Source organism: Balaenoptera acutorostrata, chromosome 15, assembly GCF_949987535.1.
Source record: "Balaenoptera acutorostrata chromosome 15, mBalAcu1.1, whole genome shotgun sequence".
Taxonomy (NCBI): Eukaryota; Metazoa; Chordata; class Mammalia; order Artiodactyla; family Balaenopteridae; genus Balaenoptera; species Balaenoptera acutorostrata.
In genome coordinates this window covers 40594755-40612602 of record NC_080078.1, presented here as the reverse complement: position 1 = coordinate 40612602, position 17848 = coordinate 40594755, and the positions used below count along the sequence as shown (strand labels likewise).

At 60.2% G+C, this 17848-nt stretch overlaps 1 protein-coding gene across 6 annotated transcripts in view; it reads left to right on the top strand.

The window, feature by feature from the left end:
• The window catches only part of RRBP1 (ribosome binding protein 1), a 58294-nt gene that overhangs the window by 24115 nt on the left and 16331 nt on the right, over positions 1-17848 (top strand). For all 6 annotated transcript variants that reach the window (XM_057529174.1, XM_057529175.1, XM_057529171.1 and 3 more), the window contains exons 3-6: positions 10579-10727; positions 11687-11809; positions 16216-16368; positions 17056-17174. In XM_057529174.1, the coding sequence (XP_057385157.1) occupies positions 10579-10727; positions 11687-11809; positions 16216-16368; positions 17056-17174 (544 nt within the window). The remainder of the gene's footprint in view (positions 1-10578; positions 10728-11686; positions 11810-16215; positions 16369-17055; positions 17175-17848) is intronic.

Below are 17848 nucleotides of genomic sequence, written 5' to 3'. Positions count from 1 at the left end.
TGTGAGGGTCAGGGACCGGCCCACCTTGCCCCACAGGCCATGCCAGCCTCTCAGGCCCTTTGAAAGCCCAGGCGCTCAGCCTCAGCCCTGACGCCATGGCGGAGGGAGAGCACGCTGCCCTATCTTCACGGTGTTGCTCCACTTGCCCCTGGGAGGAGGGCATTCGAGGCCGAAGACGGGGACACAGGTGAGAGCCGCCTGTTCTCTGGCTTCTCACGCATCAGGTGTGTTCACACTAGAGCTTCCTGTGGTCATCGTTACTGTGTATGGCTTTGGCCATTGAAGTAAGGTATGAAACAGAAACATGATAATATTAGAAAGGAAGGCAAAATTGTCCTAATTTGCAGATAATAAAGAACCTTGTTGGGAGGAAGACCTAACTTACCACCCGTGTGAACCCACAGAGCAGCTCGCCTGAGGTGGTATAAGAGGAAATTTGAACAGAAAAAATACCATGGTTCAGGATAAGAAAGATTAAATATTACAGATAAAATGATAGTCACTCCCAAGTTAACCTAGTAGTTTACTGTTCTTCCTGCCAAAATTTCAGTGGGCTTAAAAGTCCCCTCTGGAGGGAAAAATAGGTAAGAATACTGAATAGATTTTTAAGTGGCTATTGGAAGGCCGGTCTGTCTGATGTGTGAACACAGTCCCAAACTATTGTAGTTACGATAGGGTGCTGGACCAAGGCCAGCAGGTCAGGGAAGAGAGTGGTCCAAACTAGACTGCATCTCACCTGCGCTTCAGGGCGGGGAGGGGACAGGTCAAGGCAGTGATCCTGGGCAGGATGTTTAAGGTTTGGAAGGGTCTGCTCAGCCCCTGTGAAAATGTCAGGTGTGTATCAATTAGAGTTAAAGTAAAAAGAAATCAAACCCTAGAAAATAGGAAGGATGGCCGAAATTAGTACTGATCAACTCAGGTGGCAGGGGGCTGTGACTCCGAGGTTGCAGGGAGAATATCACGAAGGGTGGGGTGCTGGGCCACACGGCCAGCCACGTAGCACGCGGACAGGCCCCAAAGAGAGCACAGCCACACCGGGTGGCCTGCAGGTGATGTGACACCTGAGCGGTGAATTGCTTCATTCTTCAACTCTGAAGAGTCGGAAACGTGGGGAACATGCTTGTGGTTTTTCATTTTCCTGAACGTGCCCCGCGTGCTTTCCCCCGTTTTCCCACAGTTGGTGGGCCCTCGAGATGGATGCAGGCCCCTGTCCGCCGCTGCCCTCCCACACCCCGTCTCCGTGGAGATTCCCCCAGGGCAGGGCTTCTCAAGCTTTGACGTGCAGGGTCTTGTTAAGATAAAGACTCAGTGGTTCCCAGCGGGGCCCGAGGTGCTGCATTTCTAAGCAGCTCCCCGGAGATGCCGGTGCTGTTGCAGGGATGGTCAGGGCCCCGAGTCTGCTGGGGCTGGGGGCAGGGGCAGGAAAGGGAGGTGGGTTCTTTCTGTAAGGGCTTGGCTTTGAGCAGCTTTGCAGCTGCGCCTGTGAAGGACCGCTTCCCGAGGGCACAGTGAGTCTGTCGGTCTGACTTACCCCGCATTCCCCGCTGAGCCACGTCCGCCACAGCCATGATGGTTGAGGGTACGAGGACGGGTGTGGACGGGCGGCTCAGCTTTTCCCGTGGCTCATGGAACCGGCTCACACTTCCCTTGCGATCACAGCTTGTTTGTGGAGCTCGGGGTCCAGTTCATCTGACTCACATCGAGCTTTTTGCCCGTGTGGCCGCGTTGCCCAGTGAGAAGCAGGCCGTGTTCCCTTCACTTAGTTACACCTCGTGTTCCGCCTTCCTCCCTTGACCTGAAAGGCTGAGGTCACCCCCAGCTGCCTGCCCTTGACCTCCTTGCCTGCCAGCCGGGACTCAGTCAGTTTGGGGGCCACCCACCCCATTTCTTCAGGGCCATGGGTACCCCCTCGAGGGAACTGTGGACAGATCCCCGCTGGCTGACTGGCCCTGGGCATCCAGAAACTCGGGGGCCTGGAGGTGTGAATGCCTTGGGGAGTGAGGTGTCCTGATAATCATGCTGCGGGGATGGGGGAGATGGTTGGGGAGGGGGTCTGCATCGCTGGTGTGGAGCAGGCCAGGAAGAGAGCTTGGGGGAGGGGACCTGGACTCGGGCAGTGGAGGGTCCAGGGCCACGAGATTTAACCGTTGGCACCAGAGAGCTAGGTTCTGGGGCTGCGCTGACCAGTACAGGAGCTGCTGGTCACGTGGGGCCAGTTAACATTCAAATCAATCAAAAGTCAAAGTGAAAACCGCACTCAAGGTCTCAGTAGTTCCACAGGGCCAGTGGCTGCCCGTTTGGACAGTGCAGATGAAGACCATCTCCATCAGCACAGAAGGTTCTACTGGACAAAGCTTTTCTAAACAAGAGCCATCGGGAGTGAGGGGGCCTCTTGGGTCACCTTGCAGGAGACCCCGTGAAAATGGACTTGTCTTTGCAGCCCTGTGGTGGCGTCAGGAGTTCCTCCGTCTTTGTTCTGTCTGTGTCCTGAGTGGGGTGGGAGTGAGCTCCCCGTTGTCCCACACATCACAGAAGCCGTGAGTGAGCTCCCAGAGCCTGTGGCTGGCCCACACATGTGCCACGTCAGCAGCAAGACCAGCCCCGGAGCTGGGGTGGCTCCCTCAGTTGTCCAGCCCTTACCTGACACCTGGTTGTCCCAGCAGGGCCTCCGCTGACAGGAGCCCCAGAGGAGATCGGGCACAGGACACACTTCCGCAGGCCCGAGTTGGAGCTATTCCGGAACTTCTGATCTTCCTACAGGAGCAAATCGAGGCTGTGTGACAGGTTTTCACCCCTTGTCCCTGACCAGACTTGACAGTGAACACCCACCTTCCTAATCCTTTTTAAAATTTATTGTGTAAATGTGTGCTTGCAGCAAACAAAATTCAAACAGTATGGAAGCATGGAAGGTAAGAATTGAGAGTCTTCCTCTCCACTCCATCGCAGCCACCACCCACCTCCTGGGGGGCCCCGGAGATGCCCCGCTCATCACACGGCGCACGCAGCGGGCCTGCGCTGCAGAGACGGACTTGCCTCCTTTGTTCCTCAGCGCATCCCAGGGCTGCTGCTTTCAGCTGCATCATAGCCCACGGCGTGACCATAACGTCATTTATTTAAATGCCATGAAGCAGTGTGCTGTTCTTTTGCTGCTAAAATTAATGCTGCAGTGGCGTACGTGTATCACTGGGTGAGTATCTCTGTAACGTAAATTCCTAGGTAGGTGATTGCTAAGTCAGAAGGCAGATGCATTCTTAATTTAGGAAGACAAGCTCTATCTGCCTTACCCTCTGGAGGCCTGGCGCAGCGGACGGTTCCCGTGGTGATGGGCCCACGCGAGCGCCACCCCCCCAACCTGACCTCGGCTCTCGTGGCTCCGTGGAGATGGTGGCGATTTCAGGGCCGTCAGGAGCCCAGGTGTGGACTACGAGAAAGCACTTGGGTTTGAAACAGAAACATGGACACTTCTCCCAGTGTCTGGAGAAGAGGGGACTCACGGAATCATAACGAAGTGGAAACTTCCAGAACTGAAGCTTCCAAGTCGGCGGCACTGTCCAGGCCTCTGCTGATTTGTTCTCCGAGAGCCACCGCGGCAAGTATTCGTGTTCATCAGGAAAGCACGCTTCTTGCCCAGGAAGTGAGTGGACATGGGGGTGGTTTGGGGCCGTCTCGGCAGGGCCGTTCCTCAGCTCCTGGAAGGGAGTCCACGCAAACAGTGCGGGCCAGGCCTGGGGAACTGGATGCCCAGACTTGGGCCAGACAGGAGGCACCTTCTGGAAACTGAGTTGGGCCCGAGCCCTGGGACTCGTGCTGCCACGGGGGCTTGGTTTGCGGGCATCACTGCCGAGCGAGGCTGAGGCCGGGCGGCCCTCCTCTTGGACTCTGTGCCTGGCATCATGCCAGACTCTGGCCCTTAACGCGGACGCGGGCCATCTACCGGGGACCAGAGGCCATCGTGTCAGGGCCCAGCCAGCCCCCAGGAGGTGGAGGTACCCTCAGACCGGCCCGCATGACCCCACGACGGCTGAGTCCGATGCGTTCACAGGGTCCACGGGGCAGAAAGTCCATCTTTGTGGGGAGGACTGTGGGTGAATTTTATTTTCTTCCCTTCACCCTTCTGCACTTTCCAGTTTTTCTGTAACACGTATTCTTGTTAATGTAAGAGAAACCAAAACTCCATTATTTGTCTGTGAGTTGAAGAAACAGGCCCTCCTTGTACCAAAGTGGAGGTGCCACCCCTTCGGGCGCCACGAGGGAGCCCAGCCCTGACCTCAGGGCCCCGAGCGTCCTCTGAGCCGCAGAGAGAACTCCTGCTCCTTCGGGGGCGCAGGTTGAGGAGGGGAAGTGGCCAGTGCTTCTTGGGCTGCCCCAGCCCCTGGGCACCCAGCAGATGGTGGTGACTGAGGTCAGACGAGAGATAAAGGTAGTTGCTGCATCCGGGACCTGGCAGCATCCTAGGGGTGTCAGCTCCGTGCTGTGAGAGGCCTCCTGCCGCTGCTGGACCCCGGGAGATGCAGGAATAGGGTCATGTTCTGTAACGTAACAGGGCAGGGGCCAGACCCACCAGGAGACCTTCATTCGGGGTGTCTGTAGCCCGCAGGGCCTCATCTTGAGCCGTGGGACTGAACAGTAGCTGTACCCCTGCCTCCTGCTGTCCCACCGCCCCCCCATCCTTTGTGCCCCGCGGGCTGCTGTGCCTGAGGCCGGGGTCCCGGGGAACGGGCCCCACTGCGCTCCAGCCTGGTGTGTGGGGAGGGGCTCTTTCTGTGCATTTATCCCCCAACTTCCTTTAAGGTGGGTTTGTATTTTTACCTGTTTTAGGATAGCAGAAACCAAAGCTCAGCTCTGTTTCAAGACTTCCCAGAAGGGAGAGTTGGGACCCCGGGCCTGGGTCTCCGTCTGCGCCCGCCCAGGCTCGGCCACCAGCAGCTGCCCCTCCCGCGCAGGCCGAGGCACAGAGGGGGTGTGTGGAGATTACGTTTGAGCCTCTCTTTTGAACTTAACTTAGTTTCTCAGGGTCTGAAGCTCTGAAGAAAACTGCAGAGCTCATGAGCTTTTTTCACTTTCTGTGCAAGTTCTTCAAACTCAACTTTTCCCTTTCTTCTTTTTGAAAGAACAAAACATCCCCTGGGGAAGCGAGTCTGGTGTCACGTCTCAGAGAAGCTGCTGGAAGACGTTCTTCCAGGGCTCTCTGTTCAGTCCTGTCAAATGGGGTGGCGCTGTGGCTCCCATCACTGCCAGGGCAGGAGGCCCGAGGTTGTACGTCCCCCGTCCTTCCTGCAGGCAGTAGGTCAGACCTCCTGGTCCCCTCAGGCCCGAGGAAGGAGCTGGCGCAAAGGCCCTCCAGGGGTTGTATTTCTTTAAGAAATACTGTGATGTGTTCTTTTTTCAGATTTAAAATTGATTTTGTTAAAATTTGGGGGGAAAAGCAAAAGTATAAAGGGAAAAATACAGTCATTCAATTTATAGGATTTTTTTAAAAACTCCATTAGACGTCATTATGTGTACAATCTCCCAGTTTGTCAAGAGATTATTTTTTTCTCCAACCAAATGAAAAGGCCTGATTCAAAGGCCCCAAGTAGGGTTGCTCTTGACATTATTTGTCCTTTGCTCCAGTGCACTTAAAACGCCATTGCCAGGGTCCAGTGCAGCCGCTGATCTGAGGCCTGCACCCTGTCGGGAGGCAGAAGCCCTGGGCAGTGCTGGGCTTCAGCCTGAGCCGGGCTTGGGGTCGGCCGCGTGTGTGCTGCCCTTGACCGCCATGGTGCAGACCAGCAGCTTGTGAGGGCGGCAGGAGCTGCAGCTGCGTCTCTTGACGCATTTGGTGGATCTTCCATCGAGGGCCTCGAAGGGTTGCTTTCCCGAAGGCTCAGGAGGACCCTTCACGGCCACTGTCTGTGAACGTGCAGCTGTGGGGGGGTGGCCCAGGTTCCTCGTTTCTGGACACGGTGGCCGCCCTCTGGACTTGGGGTCAGCGGGAGTCGGGGGCTTGGCTCTGTTTCTGAATCTGACAATTGCTTGGGAAGTGCTGGGCTTCCAGAAGGCACAGGGGCCCTTCCTGGGGCCCTGGCCTTTGACCTGAGTTTGGCTCAGGTGATTGGGGATGTCCTGGGGGGCTTCCCGAGGCTGGGGTCTGGCTTCCTGTTGGGGGGAGCATGCAGGTCCCCCACCCACACTGTTGGGGTGACGCCCCTGCAGGGTCCCGAGCTAGCAGCTGCCATTCGGCCTGCACCTGTGTGTGTGAGCAGAGGCCTTCACAACCGGTCTGGACTTTCCCTGGGACGTGAGCGTCTTTGCCGTTGGAGTTCTCCTCCGGCCTCCAGGACCCCACCCGTGTCTGCTGTCAGAGCCCTGGGTTGTCACCGCCACCCTGCTTCCTGAGTACGCTCAGCCCCGGCCCTGGGCTCCTCCCTGACCTGCCTCCAGCCTTGGCCCCCGGGTGTCCTTAGGTGCAAACGTTGCTCACTCCCTGGCACTGCCCCTTTCCCCACGAGGTGAAACCCGGATCCCTGGGACCCATGCCAGCGCCAGCTGCCTCTGCTCCACCAGCCTCGGGTCATCCCTGCCACTCCCTCCCCTTCCGGAAGCCCTGGCCCCGCCTGCTCTCCGCCTGGTAGTGTTTGGCGCAAGCATCTCCTGCGTTAAAAGCCTCGCCAGCGTTGCTGCCATGGCTGCTTCCCCAGGTGCCCTGTGGCTCTGCTGCCTGATTCTGTGTCCGGGGTCTCCTCCCCTCTCCTAGCTGGGAGTCCCACAGGCCTTTCCAGGATTTTGCAGACTGCAGGGTACACAGTAGGTGCATACTTCATGTCTGGAGACCATCTGCACAGGGCTGCCGGGCACCTGCAGCAGCAGCTGGAGTGGAGCTGGAGCTCTTGACGCCCGTGCCAGGGCCTGGCAGTAACTCCCTCGATCACAGCTGTGTGCACGCAGTTCCTGCAGCTGTTCTGACGCCTCCTGGTCGCTTGACTGAGCCGGGCATGAGCAGGCAGGGCTTCCAGGGCCCGGACCTGGAGGGGCTGCTGCTGAAACAGCGCCAAGTCCCCGGTGGCTGAGACCCCACGGTCGACGGTGAGAGGGGGAGACTCCTAAGCCCTTTTTGCAGGACAGGTTTAATTTTAGGTGATTAAGCCTCCCGGCGTGGTCACAAAAGGGAGCGTAGTTTTGGAATTTGAGGCACGTTATCCAAGCGCTGAGTGCTTCGCAGCCCAGAGCCCAGGGAGGCAGAGGGCCCCTCGTTTCCCTAAATGCGCTGCCTGCTTGACCTCGTGTGCAAAGACAGTGGTGCGAGCAGGGGCCTTGGGCCCCAGCGCTCTGTCCCCGGGGGCGTGGGCGCCAGCTGGGGCTGCAGAGGAAGGCAGAGTTGCTTCACCCCCTGTCTCCCCACCCAAGTTCCTCACTGGGGCGCTCTCCACCCAAGGAGGGGTCAGGGTGTGCGGTGCTCCTGGCCCTGTTGATCGGTTCTGCCGTGCTTTACCGTGTGCCCAGCACATTGCCGTTGCCCGCATTTCACAGACCAGGAAACAGGCTCAGAGAGGTGAAGCCACTTGCCCAAGGATGCACAGGTGGGAGGGAGCTGAGCCGAGATTAAAGCCCAGACCACCTGGCTCCAGGGGCCTTGCTCTGACCAGGGTGCCCACAGCCCAAGGGCAGGGATGACCTGCAGGCCGGAAATGGCCCGTGGATGTGTTCAGCTCCGTGGTGGTTTTATTTATTTTTCACTGAGTTAGCTGTCAGCACTACAGGTCAGGAGATGGCACACAGCAATCTCGCTTCTAGCTCTCCTCGATGCGTCCGCAGCTCTGCGGGTTCTGACTTGGACCCCGTGGGAGCTGTCGCCTGGAGGGAAAGGACCACGGCCTAGGCCACCCGCTCAGGGGAGGCTGCCCCGTCCCTGCAGGGCCCAGCGCTTGGGGTGTTCGCTGCGTCCCTGGCCAGGCAGGAGCCCGGGTTACTCCAGAGCGGTGAGACGCCGGCCCTGCCCGGCCACCGTGCCCTTGTGCTGCCTGGTTCCTCCCCAAGGCGTCCAGGCCCGTCCGTACCTGGAATTTCAGACTCACCAACGTGGGCGAAGCCTTGGCTGCTCCCGTCTCATGGGAGTTCACTGCCACGTGGTCTTTGTGAAGCCTGTGGCTTTACAGAATAGATGTTGAGTCTCCGACAAATTTCTCTTAGGGCCTTAAGATTTGACAACCCCAAGGATTATTTCTAGCCTTCGAGCCTTTGCCGGGGGGGCACGTTAGTCCTCTGTGTATGGGTCAGCGTGCCCGCCTCGTGGGCCTCGAAACCCAGAAATAAATGCCACTCACACGAGGCCCAGAGTTCTGGTTCCCAGTACTTTGCTTTCTTTCCGTTTTACTTCCCCTGATTTGGGGAGAATAAAGATGGCACCGTTCTCACCTTAAGGAAAACATGTGAAGTCATAGCTCTCTAAAAATGATTCTGAAGTGTTTGTACGGGAATGGAGAAGGCCATGGAAGTTTCTGTGGGGGGTGGGCAAGGAGAGTTACGTTCTGCTGTTACATAGCTTTGGGGTGTTCCACTTGTTACACGTTTTCGTGACTTTGTTCACTAGAACATCTAATACAATTTAGTATAATTACATGAGAAAGTTTTTAACAAACGTGTGTTAGAATGACACTCCCAGAGTACTCTCAGGAACGTTCTGTGCACAGGGCCCTCCTGGAGGGAGTGCACTTGTGAGACCACTGGGGTAGTGGCCGTGAAGGATGCGGCGTTCCATAGGGAAGCGTGGCTGTGTCATCCAGGTCTGTGTCCCCTCCCCCGGTCGGGGGTGGGGGCAGTGCAGCAGGCATTCTGGGGCCTAGGCGGATGGTCACTCTGGGGCCTCTGCAGGGACCGGGCTGCCAGGGCTTCAGCAGGCGGTGCTTTGGGGCCCCAGGGCTGGAAAGGAGTAGCCAGCCTGCCCCACAGAAATACACTGAGCCACACTAAAAAAGGCAAATGAGAGACACATGGAATTCATTTTAATATATTTCATTTAACCCAGTTACCCAAAATGCTATCATTTCAATATGCAATCAGTATAAAAAAATTATTACAGATATTTTGCATTCTTTTGTTTTTCTATACCAAGTTTTCAGAATCTGGTGTGTGCTCCCCTGGGAGCCAGCCCAGTTCCCACCACCAGCCACATGGCAGGTGCCTGGCAGCCAGCATGGCTGGGGGCAGCGTGTGGGGCAGCGCAGGAACAGGCCTCTGTGATTCTGGAGAGGAAAACATCTGAGTGGCCAGCTTCAGAGAGGCCATCCTGCCCAGTCTGACTCCGGCGGACCTCCCTCTTCTGAAAAACCCTGGCAGAAACGTCGGTCTGCAGGCCGACGGGGCAGAGCAGGAATCCCAGAGACCAGAATGCTGACCGTGAGGTTTTCGTCCAAGTGGTTCCTTCTCTTTTGGTTTAGCTGTACTTGAATTGTCTCTAGGGTGCAGAAGTTTACGGTTAAAATTATTTTACGTACATATTTCAGTGAAAAGAATGAAGGCTGAAGGGGGCCTCCCCCCACCTCCCAGTTTTCATGACACCCTCAAGCTCCTAGGCCTTTAACGTCAACATGGTTATTTTTACTCCCGAGCTTTGCGGGGTAAAAAGTTCTAAAGTGAAGGTGCTCGTAGCAACCAGCTCGCCCACGTGCCACGTCCCCTTTATTAGGGGATCCTGCTAAGTGCTTTGACTTGTAATGAAAATATTGTGACTAGGGAGTGAAAATATTGTGACAAGCCAGAGAATTTCAGGTTGCCATGGAAACCTTCCCCTGGCTGTCCTCAGTGAGGTGGGCTTGGCTGCAGGTGCTGCTGCAGGCGGCCGCTTGGCTTTGTTTCAGCTTGTTTGGGGCCCTGTCGTTCCGCAGCTCGTGGGCAGTTTGGGGCCTCAGCACGAGGAGCTGCCAGACGGGGCGTCTCTGTTCGCCCTTTCGTGTCTTTGGGACTGTGTGAGGGGCTGCGTGAGAGTGAAGCTTTCGCGGGGGCGTCGGGCGTCCAGGAGTGACAGCTGGCTGTTGGCACATGGCTCTGTGTCCTCCAGCAGGTCATGCGCTAATGGACCGGCGAGCAGGCAGCCCTGTTCTGGACGAACCCAGCCATCCCTGTCCTGAAACCTGCCTTAAGCTTCATCCAGGGAGAGCTGGAAATAGAGGGTCTGAACCAGGACGTCGGGGAGGCGGCCTCCTGCTCCCCGACGGTGGGGCTTTGTCTTGGCAGGGGCGTGAGCCTCACTGGGTGGCGCGCAGCCAGAGCTGGCCCAGGCAGTTTGCTGGGAAAAGAAGGAAGGAAAAAAGCACCTATGGGAAAGTATGCCTTGCCCAAGTCTGCTCACTTTGATGATGAAAAAGTAGGGGGACATCTCCTCCAACCCAGGAATACTCAGCCTTTCTTTCCTGGGGACCTTCCCCGCTGCTGTTTTTGAACAGGACCTGAGACCCCAGGGCGGGCTCGCTGCACTCGGCCCGCGGACCCTGGGCAGCCGGACAGAGGCCTCGGCTCTGACTGGCCTCTGCCGCTCTGGGGTGTGACGGGCTTGGTGGCTGGTGCCCGAGTGTGAGTCCCTGCCCCTTCCCTTCTGCGCAGGGCCCCCAGAGACCGACAGCCCGCTCTGCCTCCCCTACAAGACGCTGGTCTCCACGGTCGGAAGCATGGTGTTCAGTGAGGGCGAGGCCCAGCGGCTCATCGAGATCCTGTCCGAGAAAGCAGGTGTCGTCCAGGACACGTGGCATAAGGTGCGCCCTCCCCCTACCCCAGGGGCCAGTGAGTGGCAGTGGTTTCCTGGTCTTGGGCCCCGGCCTCCCCTGGGTGGTGCCCCGCAGGCTGGCCGCACCCGCCTTGACAAGCTGCACGGAGTGTTCCTGGAACACCTCCGCTTGCCTCTCGGCAGAACTCTGTCCCCCTCCCCAGGTCGGGCTGCGTGAGTCACCTGCAGATGCTTCTGCTTCAGCTGCAGCCGGGGTGGGGCGTCTGGGGGGCCAGGAGCTGGGCCCCGCTGGTTTGTGGCCGGAGCTCGGGCTCAGGAAGGAGGGTGTTTGTCCCTCTGGTTTCTCTCTGTCTGGTGCTTATGGCCACGAGCTGCCCCCAGGAGGTGCCGCGGGGCGTGTTTGTTCCTTGAACAGCTGGAATCGTAGGTAACTTCGCTGGAGGGTTTTGTGGCACCTCAGTGGTGAGAGATGCTGGGAGTGTCCTGAGGCCACTGGGGTCACCCCCTCGCCCCAGCCCTTGCTGAGTGGTGACGGGTCCTGCGGTCACAGGAGCTCCTCGCTCAGTGAGCGTTGGGCCGTCTCCCGGGCCTGAAGTGGCCGGAGGTCAAGGTGGCCACTCCCCTCCAACAAGAGAGGCCTGAACTCAGCTCAGGCCACTGTCCCCAGGTACCTACCCCCCACCCCCACCCCACACCCGGGCCTCCACGCTTCAGCTGGCAGCCTGCAGGCCGCCCCCAGCAGCTGAGGGGTGGGCACCAAGCCGGAGACGATGGCCGATGGCCCCCAGGGGTCCGGAGCTTTGGGCCCAAGGCCTGGCCGACCGGGCGGCAGAGGCGGGGGCCGCCTCCAGAAGTGCGTGCCGTCGGGACGGCGCCGCTCCCGCACCGTCAGCCCGCCGCTCTGCTTTTGGGTCGGGGTCTGATGGGGTGAGTCTCGAGCCAGGCGTCTGCCCACCCCCATTAACGCGGCTCTGTGGGCATCTCTAGGCCACTCAGAAGGGTGACCCCGTGGCGATTCTGAAACGCCAGCTGGAAGAGAAGGAGAAGCTGCTGGCCACTGAGCAGGAGGACGCGGCCGCCGCCAAGAGCAAACTGAGGGAGCTCAATAAGGTAGGGCCGGCGCCGGGTCGGCCTGGGGGCTGTGGCCGCGTGAGGACCCCTGCACAGCGGGGTCCCTCTCGGGACTGGGAACACACGGGTGGGAGGGGACAGTCGGCTCCGTGGTTGTGGCCCCGTCTTTTTAGGGTGATGCCCTGAGAGGAGGGTGGGCACAGTGGGTCCCAGGGTCTTTTCTTGAGAATTGGAGCAGAAAGCCGTGGGGAGGGCTTAGCGGGGCTTCTGCCCCTTCCCTGCTATCTCGGGAGCGGTTCCGTGGTGGTTCAGCACGTGACACGTATGTACCCAGTGAACACTGGTCTCGAGGGCCCGTGCTGCCCCGACGGGCTGGGGGCCTCGTTCAGGAGGGGGCGGCACGCGGCCGCTCCTTGTGAGGAGGCGGTCCGGGTCCCCTGCAGCGGGGCTGGTCCCTCCCCGTTTAAGCTGCCCTTCCCAGCATCGCACCCTGCATGGCCCTCGCCCTGTCCCCTCCTCCTCCGCGGGCCAGCGGGCACAGGGAGGCGGCCAGGGCCTCGGAACGTCCCACACGTCTGGGCGCCTGCGTCACTCGCTCACGAGGCATCAGAGTTTGTCCCGAGCGACGGCCGTGGCTCTAGGCCACACGGGAAGGTTTGCTCGGTGGGGGACGGACGGGCGGCGGGAGCGGAAGACGAGGCTTTGCCGTGGTCGCTCCTGGTCCGGCTCCGCCCGGAGGCGGAAGGGGAAGGCCGGTCTCCGAGGCCTCCCCTAGGGCAGCCTCCTGCCCGATGGGCTTCGTCCTCTCTCTCGGGAGTGTCCCTCGCGGCCTCGGGTTGCTGGTTGGATGCAGGGCGGCCAGAGCCACTCACCCTGCTCCCAAGAGCCGACTGCGCTTCCCTGCCCGCCCGGCTGCTGGCGCGTCGCAGGCCAGGAGCCTCTGCGCCGTGGAAGTGGACCGTGAGTCGCCGGCCTCCTGCCCCGAGGGCCCGCGGCCAGCAGCCGCTGTGGAGTCTGTGGTTCTGGGGGCCGTTCTTCCGTATCCTCTTTCTGGACAACCTGAAGAAACGTGTTGACCCCCAAAATAAAGCTCACGTGAGAGGAAAGGGGAGCGACTGCTCTTGCGGCTGGTGGCCGTGTGGCTCCCCGGCCAGTTCCTCGTGCCGGGCCCTGCGGTTAGGGTGGGCTGGACGTGTCGTGAGCGAGCAGGTGCAGCCTCTGACGGTGATGGTGGCCATTGCTGGGGTCTCCGGCCACCCCTTAGGTGCTGCTGCCCGTGCAGGAGACTTGCTGCTCCCCTCCGGGGCGGCCACTTGAGTTTCCAAACCCTAGCGCAGCTGCCCCACAGACCCCCTCCCCCTCCCCGACCAGACGCATTCCCAGCCCTGCCCAGGCACAGTCTCCCTGCCGTGAGACACAGGCGCAGCCCCTGGGGCTCCAGGCCTTGGCTCTGAGGCGAGACGTCCGACGGTGCGTCCAGCTGGGGCCCACCCGGTGCGTCCAGCTGGGGCCCTGCCTCCCCAACGGCATCCTCCTCCCTGAGCTGCAGGGGGTCTTCCCGGGCTCTCAGCGCTTACGCGGTCCTGGGAGGGCTGCCTTTTCACGTGCAGGTGGCTCCCAATCTTCAGACCCGAGTCTGCGCCCCGACACACCTGCTCCTCACTGCCTCCCCAGGGCCTCTCGTGCTCCTGCATTAGCCTTGAGCGCCCTTCACCGCTTGGCTCACTGGAAAGAGCCCCCTCCTTCAGGAAGCCCTCCAGGGCGGGGCCCCCATTTTCCTGTCTCAGCTCAGAGGTCACCTTGCCTGGCAGGGGCCGCTGAGGCCCAGGCATCGCCATCTGTCCTTCTGTGCCCTGGAGTCCATGGATGCTGAGTCCCTGCATTTCTCTGTTGAGAGTTTGAAGCAGAGCGGAGGGGATTCCACTGCTGCGCCACGTCTCCCAGCCCAGCACCGTTGAGTAAAGTTATATGAGAAACTTCTGAGAATGTAGAAGTTCCGATTAACTTGATCTTCCCAGGAGCTGGGGGGTGGATAGGATCCACGTTTCATGTTTAGTTCCTGTCACGATTTCTTTGTCCTCGTAGAGAAGTTTATATGGTTGCAAAAGAGGGTTTTGGTGAATTCCTTTTCTCGTGGTCTGTGGCTAAAGGACACAGAGGCCGTGTGGACCGTCTGCCAGATCAAGTGGGCGCCTTGCAAGTGAGTGAAGTCAACAGAGTTGGGTTCAAAGACCATTCCGGGCACCAGTTCACGGGCTCGGGCGTCCTGAGACCTCCGTCCTGGTTTCTGAGCATCTTCGGGGGCGTGTTCAGGGATTTGAGGAACCACATGTGGCTCCGGAGCCGTCCTTCTGGAAAACCGTCTCTCCAGCTGTCATCTGCTTGGGCACCAGGGCCTCTGTCCCGAGGTGACACTCTGGGCTGGACCCCATCCTGTCCTCACTCGGGCCCGAGAGGCTGGGCTCCGAATCCTCGGTGGACAAGGAGACCCTCAGGGCAGGGGTGCTCCAGTCCACACCTCAGCCGCCTCGGGAGATTCACGGTGCAGGGCCCGCTTGGCCTGGGGAGCAGAGCGAGTTTCTGGGCGGGTGGTGTCGTGACGGTGCCTCCCAGCTCAGTCAGAGGAAACGGGGCTCCGGCCCCCACCAGCGGGCGTGCCTTTCAAGAAAATAAGTCCGACCATTGCAACTGAACTAAGAATTTGACAGATAGGAGGAGTCCTGGGATTCTGAGCTCCTAGAAGAAAGAGAAGCCGTGCAGGATGAAACAAATGCCCCCGAGGAAAATCTGGCCTTTCTTTGCCTTTAAAAAGTCCCAGGGGCAAAAGGAAGGGAAGTCCCATTGAATCCTGGTGGCCTTGGGACCCTGTCCCAGGAGACTGGGACCTTTACGCCCTGAGCCGGGTGGATGCCCAGAACTGCCCGAGGCCTGCTCAGGGTGGGGAAGGCCGTCCCCAGACCTACGCTCAGCCTCTGGGCGTCCGGCATGGTGGGCGGAGGGCCACCTCTGTGTGGCCGTGAGGGCGTCTCTGTGCTTGTTTCTTCATCAGGGGCTGGACCGTGTACTTGGGGGCCTCCGTTCCGCTTGGGGTGGGGTGGCAGGCACGGGTCAGAGGACGCCTGCCGGAGCCCTGCGTCCCCGCCGAGCGGCCAGCTCAGCCAGAGGAGGGGTGCCTCGCATACCATGCCTTCTGGGACCCTCGTGGGCTCACAGGGCCCCAGGTTCCTGCCCATCCTGTCGCTTAGGGCTGCTCTCGGCCTTCGAAAGCGTGTCCTCCCCGAGGCTCTGTGAGCTCAGCTTCAAACCAGAGATGGGGAGCTTCGCCTTACTGAGAGGATTGAAGGAATGAGACACATGCGTGTCCCAGAGTGGCCTCTGCCCCTGTGGGCCCTCACCCGGGGCACAGCCAGGAAGAGGATTGTCTTTGAAGAGCGGGGCCAGGGGTCCCGGATGGTCCCAGGGAACGCCAGGCATGCAGGGCTGCCCGGGCACCCAGCGGCCACCCGCTCAGCCCAGCCCTTCCCTGGCCTCCGGTTCTGCCCCATCTCAGACGGGAGGGACCCTCTGGCCCTTTGGGATGGACCTCCCTGGCATCCCGGCCTGGAGAAGAGGAGGCTTTCCCGCTTCTCTGGTCCACTGCCCAGGACGGGGGGGGGGGGGGCCTTGAATCTCATGGGACTTGTGCCCCAGTCTGGCTAGAGGCCCCCTCGACAGAGAGCACCCCCACCCGGGGGCCGGTGCACAGACCCCTCCTCACACTATCACTTCCTGCTCCCCCATGGTTTCCGTCCACTGCCATTCCTTCTGTGATGATGGAGACCCCGTCCTTCGGCCAGCCTTTCCCACCCTGCACTCCGCCCCTGCCTGAGGCTCTGGGTCCCCAGGTCCCCGCGTCCCGTGTTCACTGTGGGCATCTGGCACTGACCAGAGCAGACATTCCAGGGATAGGGTGGTGGACCGAGCGGCTGTCCACGGGGACCTAGGCCCTCCAGGAGTGGGCTGACCCCTCGGCCGTCAAGGCTTGCTGCCTTGTCGGTCCTGACAGAGATACTCAAGTAGAAGAGGCATTCCGGGGCCTGGCTGTCGGGGACTGACCCAAACCAGGGTGTTGTAATCCCAGCAGGGTTCAGCCAGTGCCCCTGGAGAGCCCGGGGACAGGATGCCATGTTCCCCAGCTCCTTCCTGTATCCACTGCGCCCACTGTGGTCAAGGCCTGATGGCCAGCCCTCCACCAGTCAGGCCGGCAGGGATTCCGGGGGTCCCTCGTCATCCCCTGCTCGTTCTCTGCTGCGGCTGCTCGGGTCTGTCCGAGAGCTCAGGACGGGGGTCTTGTGGCTCTGCTGTCAGGCTTCTCCTGGCCCCAGGTCATGCGCCGGGTCATGATGGTCTTGGTTTCATCTGATAAGCTGCCCCCACCCGCCTCTCTGCCCTCTGCTTTCTCCCAGGAGCTGGCAGCGGAAAAGGCCAAGGCAGCAGCCGGGGAGGCCAAAGTGAAAAAGCAGCTGGTGGCCCGGGAGCAGGAGATCACGGCCGTGCAGGCGCGCATGCAGGCCAGCTACCGGGAACATGTGCAGGAGGTGCAGCAGCTGCAGGGCAAGGTGAGTAGCAGGGCGGGCACGGATGCCTGCGGAGGGGGTCCTCACCATCGGGTTTGTTTGGGGGAAGGTTGTCTTACCTGGCCAGATGGTGTGTGTGTTTAACGTTAATGACCAGGAAGATGTATGTACATTTTAAAGAGCATTTTCTGAAAGCACTCTGGTCCCAAGTGGTCAGCACTGCATCCTTTTCCCTGGGGGCCCATGGGTCAAGTTCGCAGCCTCTCCATGACCCTGGAGTCATGCCGGCTCCACCTCCTCCACTCGAGGTTGGCAGAACACCGTAAAACAAGAGGTCCGAAAAATAGCACAGCCCCAGCGGAGGGCCGGGCCAGCCCTGGCCTGCACAGTCAGAGCCCTGCACTCCGCTCCCAGCGGGCCGCGCCCCGGGAGGTCAGAGGGCAGGGAACAGGCATCTTCGGGGTAACCGTAGGCTGTGGCTTGTGGCCCTTTGCTGGATCTCAGAGCCTTGGTCGGGGCAGAGCGCACCGGCACCATCTGGGGCTTTGGGCTGAGTGCTCGGCTCTGCACTTTTCCGGCCCCTGTTCTGAGGGGGCCTCTCCACCTCGGGTGGAGAAGGCGGAGCCCACCGGGCTTTTGTCTGCGGGCTGGGATCTTGCCGACCTTGCTCCGAGGTGGCTATCTTTGTCAGGCCGAGCGGCCTCTGATGCCCCTTGGATGACCTTTCAGATCCGGACACTCCAGGAGCAGCTGGAGAATGGCCCCAACACGCAGCTGGCCCGCCTGCAGCAGGAGAACTCCATCCTGAGGGATGCCTTGAACCAGGCCACGAGCCAGGTGGAGAGCAAGTAAGCCCTGCGCCCCTGGCCGGACCCTGGCACCTCCCCGAGGGCCCGGAGTGGGCAGGGTCCCTCTGAGCCTTCAACACGTGGCCGGCAACCTCTCGTGTGGTCAGGCCCTGGGAGGGCGAGTGAGCTCCAGCCCGTGCCCAGCGTCCGTGTCACCAGATCCCCTCAGGTCCTGGCTTTGCTGGGAGAGCAGATACTTTTTCATGTCTGTTTTCACAGTGTCCCTGCTTCTGGCCCAGAGTATCAGAGCCAGGCTGACCATCCAAGATGAGGGTCTGGTGTGGTGTGGGCCCTGCCGTGGGCCTGAGTGCCCTGATCCCCCTGGTCGGGTCTCCTGTGCAGGAGGGGACGTCTGCCGCTCAGGAGCTGAAGCCGGGAGGTCTCCGTGAGCCGGCAGAGGCCACTCTGCAGGGAGCAGGGCTCAGCCTCACCCTGTTAGGGACACTGTCTTCTGTGTCCCTGGTTTGAGCATCACCGTCCCAGCAGGCTGGCCAGGAGGAAGCCCCACTGCATTTTCTCTTGGTTCCCGTTTCTTTGCCTTCTCTCGTCCGGGGTGTCCTGTAGGGATTTCTGGGGTGCTTGTTATCCCCAGAGCATCCCCTCTCGCCCAGAGGAGGCTGACGGGAGCAGAGAGCGCAGGCGTCCGTAGCGGGAGGGCAGGTGGGAAGAGTGTC